Source organism: Lagenorhynchus albirostris, chromosome 18, assembly GCF_949774975.1.
Source record: "Lagenorhynchus albirostris chromosome 18, mLagAlb1.1, whole genome shotgun sequence".
Lineage (NCBI taxonomy): Eukaryota > Metazoa > Chordata > Mammalia > Artiodactyla > Delphinidae > Lagenorhynchus > Lagenorhynchus albirostris.
Genome location: NC_083112.1, coordinates 24458316 through 24470980, shown reverse-complemented (window position 1 = coordinate 24470980; position 12665 = coordinate 24458316). Strand labels below are relative to the sequence as shown.

The 12665-nt window shown below is 35.3% G+C and overlaps 1 protein-coding gene across 2 annotated transcripts in view; it reads right to left on the bottom strand.

Annotated features, from left to right (window-relative positions):
• VWA8 (von Willebrand factor A domain containing 8) overlaps nucleotides 1-12665 on the bottom strand; it is a 366706-nt gene that overhangs the window by 316954 nt on the left and 37087 nt on the right. For both annotated transcript variants that reach the window (XM_060128726.1, XM_060128728.1), the window contains exons 3-4: nucleotides 6864-6994; nucleotides 3712-3822 (exon numbers count right to left, since the gene is read on the bottom strand). In XM_060128726.1, the coding sequence (XP_059984709.1) occupies nucleotides 3712-3822; nucleotides 6864-6994 (242 nt within the window). The remainder of the gene's footprint in view (nucleotides 1-3711; nucleotides 3823-6863; nucleotides 6995-12665) is intronic.

The following is a 12665-nucleotide window of genomic DNA, read 5'->3' as shown; positions in this document are numbered from 1 at the left end:
CTTCTGTTCACTGTACCTAGACACACAGCAGTCATTTCAATAAATATTTATTAATTAATAAATACTATATGTGTATACACACACATATATATCTATAAAATGAGCATTTATGACTTTATTAATCAGAAGAAATAAACATTATTTTGAAAGAAAATATAAATTCCCTACGACAAAATTATTAACCAATTCTGATCTTCAAGAGTAGTAATTGAGCTCAACCTCTCATTTCATCATCAATTATCCAAAATCCTGCATGAAAAAAAGCAGTCTATGGCCATGACCCCCAACTCGGATTTGGGAGTTTTGTCAAGGTTTCCAGCTGAAATGTCAATTAGAAATTACTTGGACATCAGTCATATGTGCATACAATGTCAACCACACTGAAAACCCCAAACTTTTTCTCCTGAGCACCCACTAGATGGCCACAGGTATTTCTCATCTAGGTTGACCCACCTACATTAGGAAACCTCACCTGATGGTTATATGGATACTGCCTTTCCCTTGATCCCAGACATCAAAGTCAACAGTTAAGAATATTAAATAAAAGAAATTTCTAAATAAAACAAAGATCTTTCACTCTAACAAACATGAGTAGCTGGTAATCAATTGGTAACTTCAAATATTTAGAATTCAGATGGTAATTATTCATTCTGATGACTCAAAATAGATGTCAAAAGGACAGATATATTTTCCATTGGAAAGCCCCCTGGTCCCATCCAGAGCCTATTTAATCTTAATTTACTTAAAATTTTAACAAGGTTGATTAACCAAAGGAGAAACCTGTCATAAAATGTAAGTGTCAGTTACATTCCAAACAGTTTTTAGGTGCCAGAGATAAGCAAAATAGTTACATTTTAGTGGGGAAGACAGACAATCAACATGAAAACAAATAATTAGAAATAATTAGGTAAATTCAGAGAGTGATAGGTGCTCTGAAGATTACATTATGTATATGACAGCAGGGTTCATGTGGAAAGGGCATGGGCGTGATCGGTGATTATAGAATGTTATGAGAATTTATAAGCTGAATGACGAGGAGGCAGGAATGTACAGATCTGGGAGAAGGTCATTCCAAGCAGAGGAAATATCAGGTACAAAGCCTCTGAGGCTGGAAAGCACTTGGTCTATTTTTAAAAGAACAAGAAGGTCACTGTAGCTGGAGTCTAGAAAGCAAGGGAAAGAAGAAAGGAGATGAGGTTGACAAGGTTGGGTCCTGTAGAGTGTGGTGGCCTTGTTAAAGGGTCTGGATTTTATTCTGGGTGTGATGGGAGTGCATGGATTTAAACAAGGAACTGACAGGATCTGATTATGAGCAAACAGTAAGGAATATTAACTGCCAAATAAGAGAGAAGAAAAAAATGTGAAAATCAGATACAATCTCATAAATAGCCTGAAGCAACTTAGAGAAGGGACTAACACGCCTATATCTCCATCACAGGCTCTGAAGGTGTCAGTGCATTACAGCATCCTAAATAGCTGATGTTTATCATAATAAGTAGGATTCACCAAGCAAACATGCAAGTATAAAATACTACCATACATTTACATAGCACTTTAAATATTTTATAAATGGTAAAATAGATATCATCTGAAAATATGCTTTTTAGAATGGCAAGGAGAATATAATATCAGAGTTTCATCTAAATGATTTATTTTATGCTTCAAGAAATAAATCTTTAGCTAATCAATAAACTTAGTTACCTGAAATAACTCCATTTCTGAGATTTCTGAATAGGCAAAGTTTTAAGCTGTCTTTAAAATAATCAACGTACAAAAATCCCTTTCTCTTCCTTACTTTGCATTGCAACCATCACCTAGGTATAAAATCCACTCAAAAAATATGTTTTTAAATCCATGCTCGACCAGACAAAACCAGTTCTTTCATCGTCACTTAAATATATTCCTATCCCCTCTCCTCTACACAGGCTGTGGTCTCATGTTCTAATCTCTCTCCTCAGCTGCCCACTATCTCAACTCAAATCCCATCTCCTTCATTTCATCCTCATTGGGTCCTGAAAAGAAGCAAGCATTGTAAAAGTACATTTTTTTCCCATTTATAATTAGAAATAAAGTGAACATTTGGCATTATGTGAATAAAATGGATTTCTTTAAATACACTTCTGTGCTTCATCCACAAAGCATTACTTTTCTAATTGCTGGAAGTCTGAACTTCTCAGATTTTCCCACCATATGATGCTAAGTTTGCTCACCACTGTTTAAGGTAGTTATTGTCAAATCATTTTAAGTACATTTTTCCTTTTGTAATTAATTAGTCATCTATGTGACAACGTGAATATTCTGGTCTCCAAAAATTCTTTCACTCAGTGCTTCTTACAATTTCACTCTTTTAATTATAAGTAATAGTGTGTACTCCTGGGAAAGCTTCAAATTTAAAGAACTATGAATGTTCTTTCCTCGCCCCACCCCAAATGCCCAGTCATACCTCCACAGAGGTCAGCTCTGTTTACTGATTCTTGTGTTTCCTTCTGGAAATTTTCAATGTATACACAAACATTTACACATTTCTTCTTTTTTTCTAAATCACAAATGGGACCATATTATATATATTGTCTTGCAACTTCATTTTTTTTTCCGTTAATATATCCTGGACTTCCTTCCTATCACCTCATATAGATTCATCTCATTTTTTTAAATGGTGACAGAGAATTCTATTTACCATTATTTATTTAATTAGTCTCCTAAATGTACATCATTATAATTTTCACTTACAGTTTTATATGATATCAAACAATGCTACAATAAACATCCTTGTATATATAACTTTACACACTTTGGGTGAATAACATTGGAAAGAAAAATTGCTAGAAATATTACTGCTGGATACAAATATGTTTAATTTCTTTTCTTTTGATAGATAATCACAAATTTTCTTTCAAAATTGCATCAGTCTACGCTCCCGTTAACAGCAATGCTAATTCCTCATCCCTTCTTCCTCATCAACAATGGACCTTAGCAAATTATTTAATCTTTACCAATCTGATAGGTGAAGGAAAAACAGCAGCTCACTAGTGTTTTAATTTTTATTTTTTTAACAAGAAGATCAAGCATCCTGTCACGAATTTATTGAATATTTGAAATCTTTTCTCTATGAAATGTTTAAAGCCTCTGTCCTTTTTTCTATTAGGTATTCCTAACAAAGAACAATATTTAATATTTTAAGCAATATATTTAAAGAAATGTACCACAAGCTTCATTATAATTTTCAAAAAATATTATTTTAATTGGTAACCTACACCTAAGTACTCTCTCCAAAAAGCTGTGGTTCCTGGAAGTATATATCTAATTTCAGTATGTTTAATAAACCTTTATAAACTTGACCTTTATATTGAGAATACATTAATAAATGTGCTAGAGAATTTCCTATATTAAAATCGCCTTAATTCTTTTTTAAAACAAAACAAATTTCTATAGGCAATTAATAGGAAGCAACTGAAAATTAAGAAATCAGCATATTGATCTTTAGCTAACATTTTAGAACCACTAATTTCAACTATGGCTTCTTATTTAGTACTAAACTAAGAAGGCATTTCCAAGAACAGGAAAACCAAAAACCTAAATTAAATCTGTCTTGAGAGAGCACAGTACATCCATCTTTCACTATTACATGAGCTACTCTTTTTCTACTTCAAAAATCAATTTCTTAAAGACCAGGAGTAAACAGTCACGCGTTGGAGTGTGGTAAGCACTTGCCTGATCGATGTAAAAAGCCGTGCCTGCGCGGATCTCTCGACGCTGTTTGAGATCAGTTTCGGTGGTGTCTCTTGATAAGGCGATGTATTCAACCTCCCGTTTGGTCAACTCCTGAAGAGCAGAGCATGTCCCAAAATAAAAATCAAGTTCCCAACGTATGCTTTGGAGCCAGTTATCTGACAATGTCACTCTACAGAAGAGCATTTTAAATGTAATCCTAGATTAAAGCCTTTTGAGCCTCAGCTTTAAGAGAAATGCAATAAATGCAGCATTAACCAAAATACGTATATATCTCTCCTCAGAGCTCTACTTTTACTGTACACAATAATTTATGACTTAATTACTTACTACTTAAGCAATAATAATCAAAATTAGATCTTATAAATCTTAATGTCTCCTGTAGAGTTCTTTTCAAATATCAAGAGTAATAATTTGGCTATTACTTGATTTTCAGACAAACGATAGTCATCTCTGTAAGTAGTGTTCATCTTTTTTTTAAAGGGTGATTTAAATTAATTTATTCCAGGAGCCAATGTTTACCAACTATATATTGATACAATATGTTAGGTATTTAACAAGTGTGAAAATAAGGTAAATATCAATAGTCAGGAGAGACACATACATAACTATTCAGGAAGGAAAAGAAGAAGTGAGATGAGAAGGAGGAGGGGGGTAAGGGGGTTATTATTTCACACACAAAAAGTCATTTGATTTGAAGGAGAAACCATCCAGAATCCATTTCTTTTAGAATAATTAATCTATCCCTAATTAATTTTGCCATATATGTAGCAACTATGTACAAAAAGTTTTTAACATTATCCTTGGTTTTACAATGTTGAATTAAAAGCAATGACGTACTCCAATCCAATAAGGCATACAATATGTTTTTACTAAACAGGAAGAACAAATTAATTTACTGGACGAGTATAAAGAAAAATGTTGAATGAGCATGCCATTACTGGTGAAAGGGGATATTTCCACACAATGGGATTTTTTTCTCCACCTTGTCTCCATGTGATGTTGATAAAAATACATTATTATTGTCATTTAGTTTTTTAAAATGTGCTGGGTCCCATGCACCCATAAATTTCAGTATATGTGGAAAGAAGGGAAAAGTTTTAAATAGAGAAAACATACACCATAGTGGTGAAGATGTAGTGATACCAAATGATGTTTCTCTAAATAAGAATGAATTGCCCACGAGAGCACAATTTTGGAGTTAAGTAGCAGGTTTTCTTTTAGCAGATACCTCCTTCTGACTTCGCCTTCCTGTCTTGTTTCATTGATTGTCTGAATACGATCTCCCACACTGAAAAACCCTGTCATTCACACTGGTTGACAAAGTGGTGTATGCCTCTTACTGTTAAATTGTACCACGGTAGCACCCTGAACTGCCACAATGAGGATGTTATCCTCAGTCTTGAGTTTCCTGGGACTCTTCACCAGCCAAGACAAGCACCAAGGTCTCCTCAGCTGCAGCTTCACAGAAGCGGTACCAGCAAGTTGACAAACAGCACCAGAAGCAGCAGATGGGAGAGGCGGCAGAGGTCTGTTGAGGTTTCTTTGAACTATCTACAAAACTCATTTCATATGAGTGAAATATGAAATAAACGCAACTATCAAATTATTTCTATTTAATTTCTCATTGGTTCAACAGGCTTGCCCCCAAATTTCTGCCTTTAAAGATGTCATCTACTCTGGCTCTTACTATGCATAGGATCCTATAGCTAATGACAGCAGTACCCACTGCAGAGTTTGGAAGGCAGCTTAGGCTATTAAGTTTTCTTCCACGTATTTCCACATCCTAAAGCTGCCTCAGCTCTAATTCACAATTTAAAGTTTGGTGCTTGTTGTCTTTTTAAGATACAAGCTTTGTACTTATAAACTTGAGTTGCATTTTTGAGCCAACAAGACTCCTATAATCTCCTAGCCTGGCTCATTCCACATTTCTAACAAGCTTCAAAGTCTTGTGAGAAACAAAATCAAAGTGAGATATTGTGGCCTTTGAAATGAGCCAGGCGGTGAGTGCACATCTTAAAACTAAAGAGGTTCTAGACCTGGGATTTTCGGTGGCTGACTCTGCATTCTTAGACAAGACACTTTTGCCTTGCATATTAATAAAGTGAGGATAATACTACAATGGCACGTTGTACCTCACAAACTGGTTCTAGGAACAAATAAAAATATGAAATTTATGAGCTAGAGGGAGTTAGTTTCTGATATGTTCATTCTATTTTTATCATTCCTGCCCTACATGGTTTTGAAAGTACCAAGATAAATTCACCACCGAAATAGAAGAGTACGCAAAGTACATTTCAATAGCTTAGAAATCAATTATTTAATATCAAGTTACAAAGGAAACTTTAAGTAAGCTTTTTCTCTTCATCCTGAAAAGTATCTTTGGGACAGACCTACTTATCTGATAGTGTTCTTCCTTGAATCATTAGAGCAATGCCTATTAACGCTGACAAAGTAGTAGAAAACAAGTCCTGTAATTTTTTAAAATTTGTGTCGAGATTTGAATATTTCAACTCGCTTCACAACCGTACTCAGAGAACTACGAACATGTAAGGGGATAACATGTCAGAAAGGGGAAGCAATGTGAGATCTGAAGTCTAGCTCCATCATTTACGTATAAAGCTTGAGTGAGTTATTTAATTTCTCTGAACTTATTTTCTCATCTATTGAAGAAAAAAAAAAAAGAGTGCAAGTTAACACATAAGAGAGATTCTGTAATTCTTAGGCTCCCTTTAAAGACCACATAACATCAAAAAGTCAGAATTATTTGGCTTTTCAAAATGTGGACCGAAGATAAAAGAATGCTTCCTGAATAGTATAAAACTGCACTTTGTTTTGTAATCTCAGTGTTGCTGATTCTATCTGCTACTCATTGCCTGAATTTAGATAGATCTCTTTCCTACTGGAAGTGGAGGGTTTTCTACTTACAACAACATTTGCTAAAGATATGAAAGGCAAATGTACATTTACTTCCCAAGTAACTTATTCCAAATGCTTTATAAACAAATCACCCTTCAACGTCAACATTTTTAAAGCAATGACTAATCCTGGTATTTTTATAAATTCTTAATTTATTTACAAAATAGCTTATCATAGTTAAGACCCTTAGGAATCCACAAGAATTCATTGCTTACCAGGTACTGCATAGCAATAGAGCGGCGAAGAGGCCCAGGAGGTCCTATTAGAAAGACATCTTGCCCCAAAAGATCCTTCTGCATTATCCATCTTAGATGTTGAATTACTGATTGAGCCAGAGAGTCTGAAACTTTAAGGTGGAAAAAAGGTAAAATGAAATGCAAATCAGAATACTACATATAAGTCTTCAAGCAACCAATGCAGACAGTACATTAAGTTAAAATATATATATATATTATATATACATACACATATATACACACATGCACACACATGCATATATACATATACACATATATACATTCATACATACATCTGGTGAATTTTCACACTGTTTTACAATAAAACCATTATTATCTAATGTTATAACAAAACAAAGTTTATTACATCACAAAGAGCCACATAATCCCATACTTCAAAGCTTATTAAGAAACAGGAATTCTCTGGTGGTCTAGTGGTTAAAACTTGGGCTTTCACTGCTGTGGACCCAGGTTTGATCCCTGGTCGGGGAAGTAAGATCCCACAAGCCACATGGTGTGGCCAAAAAAAAAAACCTTATAAGAATGCTTGAACAATGTGTCACCAAAGGAATGAAAGTGATTTTCAAGGGTGATATGAGCAGTTAGTACCATTACTTTGTCACAATTTTAAAGCCCATCTCTTTTGTTCTAAAAAGGGGATATGACCAAATCATCCCAGACAATTAATGATTATCACAGTTTTGAAAAATTTTTTAAAGCTATAATAAGTTGGCACTGGGTTGTGAGATCTCTCAAACTTCACAGTTAGGAAGTCTGATGTAGACTTAAATGACTTCTTTAGAATTTAAGTCTACTCTACACCAACTCTTTTGGGAATAGAAGACTACTCCGTATAATGCCCTTCTAAGTCTACTACTTTTTTTTTTTTTTTTTTTTTTTGCCACGTGGCATGCGGGATCTTAGTTCCCTGACCAGGGATCAAACCCATGGCCCCTGCATTGGGAGTGTGGAGTCTTAACCACTGGACCACCAGGGAAGTCCCTAACTCTACTATTAAATCACCCATCAATCCACTTATCTTCTCCCTAAACATTTTTTTAAATGTTGGTATTAATACAATTAATTTGTGTTTGCTCACTTATAAGTCACCCAGTGACCTAGCAAGTGCTTCCCTAGGTATACAAGAAAAACTCTTGCCCTTATACATTGAGAGGTATAGAATACTCACAGCAGTGTGGCTCAAAATAAAACTGGAGACAGGAGATGGATAAAAAGCATGCAGTGGAATATTATATAACAACAACAAAAAAAACCAGAATGAACTACCACCACTTCCAACAATATGTTTAACTCTTAAATAAGAAAAAAACTTGTCACAAAATAAATCATACATTAATGATTAATATCACTATTTTGATAAAGCTCAATAAACTAGCAAATTGAATTCTTTACAAATACATACATATATGATAAAACAGTGCTTGAAAAAGCAAAAATGCAAAAGTGATAAATTCAGGATACTTGGACATGGAATCAGAGAGATTCTCATGGATAACTTCAACGGTATTCGTAACATTCTACTTCTTAAATTGGGTGTGGGTACAGTGTTTCTTTTACTATTATGTTGCATTTTATACATAAACACATACAATACTGATGTTATGTATATGTATATATATATGTATTGTGTAAATGTATATAAAAAACATAGAGTCTTTTGGATGTGTTGAATAACCCATACTTGTTAATCTTTGTTTAATCATCCAGGAAGGTCATGAAAGAATTCAAAGATCAATCTAAGAACACTTGCCTTGGACTAAAGCTGTGCTTCCCCCCCGCCCCCTCCACCAACAGCATAATCTTGCTAGGGTGGTTCCCCCTACCCTTCCTGAAAAAAGTTAACATTGAATCATTGGAAAAAATAAAGATAAATTTCTGATTTTCTTAATCATGGTGGGAAGATCAAGGACAATGTTGTGGGCAGACTGGTTGGTGTATCACATCACTGGGGTCACATTAAACCATTTTATAATTTCCCCAAAGCAATGCTTCTATGTCTGAAAATCAGGAGACTCATCACCCAAGTGGAGGTGTTTGGCTTCTCTCCTGTCCTCTACGAAGCCTCTACACCACGCATGGGGGCAAAAACTGGTTCTTGGAGGGGGACGTGAGAATAATTCTTAGCTATTACAATGGTCTGTTGCCCACTAAAGGGATGCTGTGCATCAACAGATATACAATATATCTGTGCATTGAAATTCCATGGAATTGGGGAGAGACAATTGGGGGGAAATGTTCTTAGGAACAATAATGAAAAACAGAATAAAAAACATTGCCCAATAATGAAAAACAGAATAAAAAACATTGCCCCAAGACCTATACCTCTGAGAATCTCTCAAGGAGCTCCACAACGCTAGGAAGCAATTCACCTGTACCTCATTCTTAACTATCAGATGTCCACTTAACTATTTTTCTTTCCTACTCCAGGCTTAAATCTTTGTCATATATGGTCTACTCTTTCTTATTTCAAGGTAAGTCCATCTGCTTGCTGTTTAAGGATGAAACAAAATAAGAGTTAAGAAGCTCTAATTTCTCCATCAGTAAAATTACGCAAAGTTCCCTATGCTGCAGATCTACCACCTCTTCTTACTTTGATATCAAATATATAATTAAAAACGAAAACACTTTGGGTTATTTTACATTTTCACAAATCTCAGTTTACTTTGGCCACAGGTCTTCTCTACACTATTCTTAAAGTTTTATGTTGCTTCTTTGTATTCACCTTTGGAAATGTGCCTGACCTTTCATTACCTGGACTTGACTATTTAAAATATGAAATTTCCAAAGTTCTATCAGGTAAAGCCAAGTTGCTCTCTTCAGCTTCCTCCACCTTTTATTATTTATAACTATTTGTAACTATTCATAATGACAGAGTCTCAGTAGAGTTCCATTCCATTTTGAATGCCTTGACCTTGGAACTCATATTTCTTTTCAAGATTTTTTTTTTTAAATTGAAGGTAGGATTTCCTAATCAAATGTGAGGTCTTCGCCTCACAAGTTGTCAGTGTTAGCAAAGTGCTGACATTTAGGAATAATTTATCTTTTTCTTAGCAAACTGAAGGAAGAATCAAAATTATAATAAAAGAGCAGTTTGTACACCAGTGTACCTTCTTAAGTGGGAGAGAAAGGCATGGAGATGGAGTTATTTAAAGCCGGATCCTGGGAATTGTGTAGAACTTTGAGTATGTTCATGGGAGTGTCTTCCACTCAGCATGATCCTCACGTGCTGAGAACCACTGGCCCTAAGGCATATCTGACAATTCGCAGCAATCCCTCCCTTTGCTCTTACCACTCAACAGTGGTTCTCAACCAGTGGCAGCACTGCCACTACTCCATGCCTGCCAGAGGCATCTGGAAATGCCTGACTCTACATTTCAATTTTACATAAGTTTCTTAATATGGATAAGCAGCTTCTGAACCCTGTGGCTTGCCTTGTAGTCTACGCTATACCCTCATAAAGACCTCTTCTTTTCCCTTCTTTTGTCTTCCCTTAATAACTCGTATGATAGTCATAATTTATTGCCTTCCTGTCATGTGCTGGGTAAAAATACGAATGATTTTTCATACTTTCATTTAGATCTCACAACAACCCTAGAAGGTAACAGACTACCGCATATAAGGATATAGACTCAACCCAAACTGTTTAAGTCCCAACTGTTTTAGTATAGCTGTTTACCGTGTAATCTTAATCAGTTACTTAAATTCTCTGTGCTCAGTTTCTCCATCTGTATAATGGATATGATAAATGAACTTACTTATAAGGTGGTTATGAGGATTAAATTAGGCACTTAGAACAGTGTCCAATAGTAGTATAAGCATTTGTTAAATATTCATTATCCCCATTTTGTGAATAAAAAAATCAAAGTTCTTATGGTGGCCTCATTTGTCCACAGTTGGTAAGTTCATAAACCAGACTGAGACCTAAATTGAGTCCAAAGCTTGCACTCCAGCCACCATGTCCTACTGCTCCTCTAAAATCTTTTCAACAGGCTCTATCTTCAGGTCCAAGACTTTCCCTACAAGTATGAACCTCACAGGGCTCCATCAAATTTAGTGGACTTGCTTTTATGGACACTAATTCTATTTCTTGGGCTTTGGTGATACCAGTGATACCTCCTTTTATTAAAATTTCAAATTCAATTTGTTGTTTACATTATGTTATCAGAGAACTCACTTCTCAAAAAAATCCCATTTTCACTTATTCATATTTTAGGAGAGCGTATTTTGTCAAAGAAAACGTTTAATTTGTCAGGAAGTCGCATTAAACTACTGAGAGAAAGCGTTAGGTACTACTGTGTGGTGTCTGTGGTATATTTTACATTAATGCTTGAAACTAGCTGTATTTTTAGGATGACCTCAAGAAAACATGAGTCATACTTAAAAGTGTTCCAGAAATAGAAACAAGATGTAAGACTGTACATTACAAACATCTGCAAAACAAACTGGCAAACTGCCGTGCATAACCTAATATAAACACAGCCCAGTGCACGAGAGAAATTCCCAAACTCAATGTTTCCAGGCACAAGATGCTATCTTCTTTTTTCTTTTTTAATTGGAGTATAATTGCTTTAAATGTTGTGTTAGTTTCAGCTGTACAATGAAGTGAATCAGCTATATGTATACCTATATCCCCTCCCTCTTGGACCTCCCTCCGATCCCCCCCATCCCACCCAACTAGGTTGTCACAGAGCACGGAGCTGAGCTTCCTGTGCTTTATAATGTTCACACTAGCTATCTATGTTATGCATGGTACTGTATATACATCAATCCTGATCTCCCAGTTTGTCCCACCCTCCCCTTCCTCTGCTGTGTCCACATGTCTGTTCTCTATGTCTACGTCTCTATTCCTGCCCTGCAAATAGGTTCATCTGTACCATTTTTCTAGATTCCACATATATGCATTAATATACGATATTTGTTTTTTTCTTTCTGGCTCACTTCACTCTATATGACAGACTCTAGGTCCAACCACATCTCTACAAAACACCCAATTTCATTCCTTTTAATGGCTGAGTAATATTCCATTGTATATATGTACCACATCATCTTTACCCATTCATCTGTCGTTGGACACTCAGGTTGTTTCCATGTCCTGGCTATTGTAAATAGTGCTGCAATGAACACTGGGGTACACATGTCCTTTTGAATTACAGTTTTCTCAGGGTATATGCCCAGTAGTGGGATTGCTGGATCATACAGTAATTCTATTTTTAGTTTTTTAAGGAACCTCCATACAGCTCTCCACAGTGGCTGTGTCAATTTACATTCCCACCAACAGTGCAAGAGGGTCCCCTTTTCTCCATACCCTCTCCAGTATTAATTGTTTATAGATTTTTTGATGATGGCCATTCTGACAGGTGTGAGGTGATACCTCATTGTGGTTTTGATGCTACCTTTCAAGAGTCCACGTAATGATAAACCGATGTCAGAGTAATACCAGAGAGCTTTAGCCTATATTCTAGGATTTCCTTCTCTTTGTAAAAATAAAATATCGGGTTCAAGTTTGATCCTATATTCTAGGATTTCCTTCTCTTTGTAAAAATAAAATATCAGGTTCAAGTTAGGCGAAATTCCTTTTTCAATTCCTAGCCAATACTTGTTTCAAAAAAATAGGTACTATTTTTTTGGCCAGGCATATTCAAGGGCTTTAAAATAATTATATTAAAGGAACATAAATTATAGTGTTCTCCCTCCACAGACTCAAATTTGTCATATATGTAAAGATTAAAATTTCAGAAAATTATGCAGAGCTCAAATTCA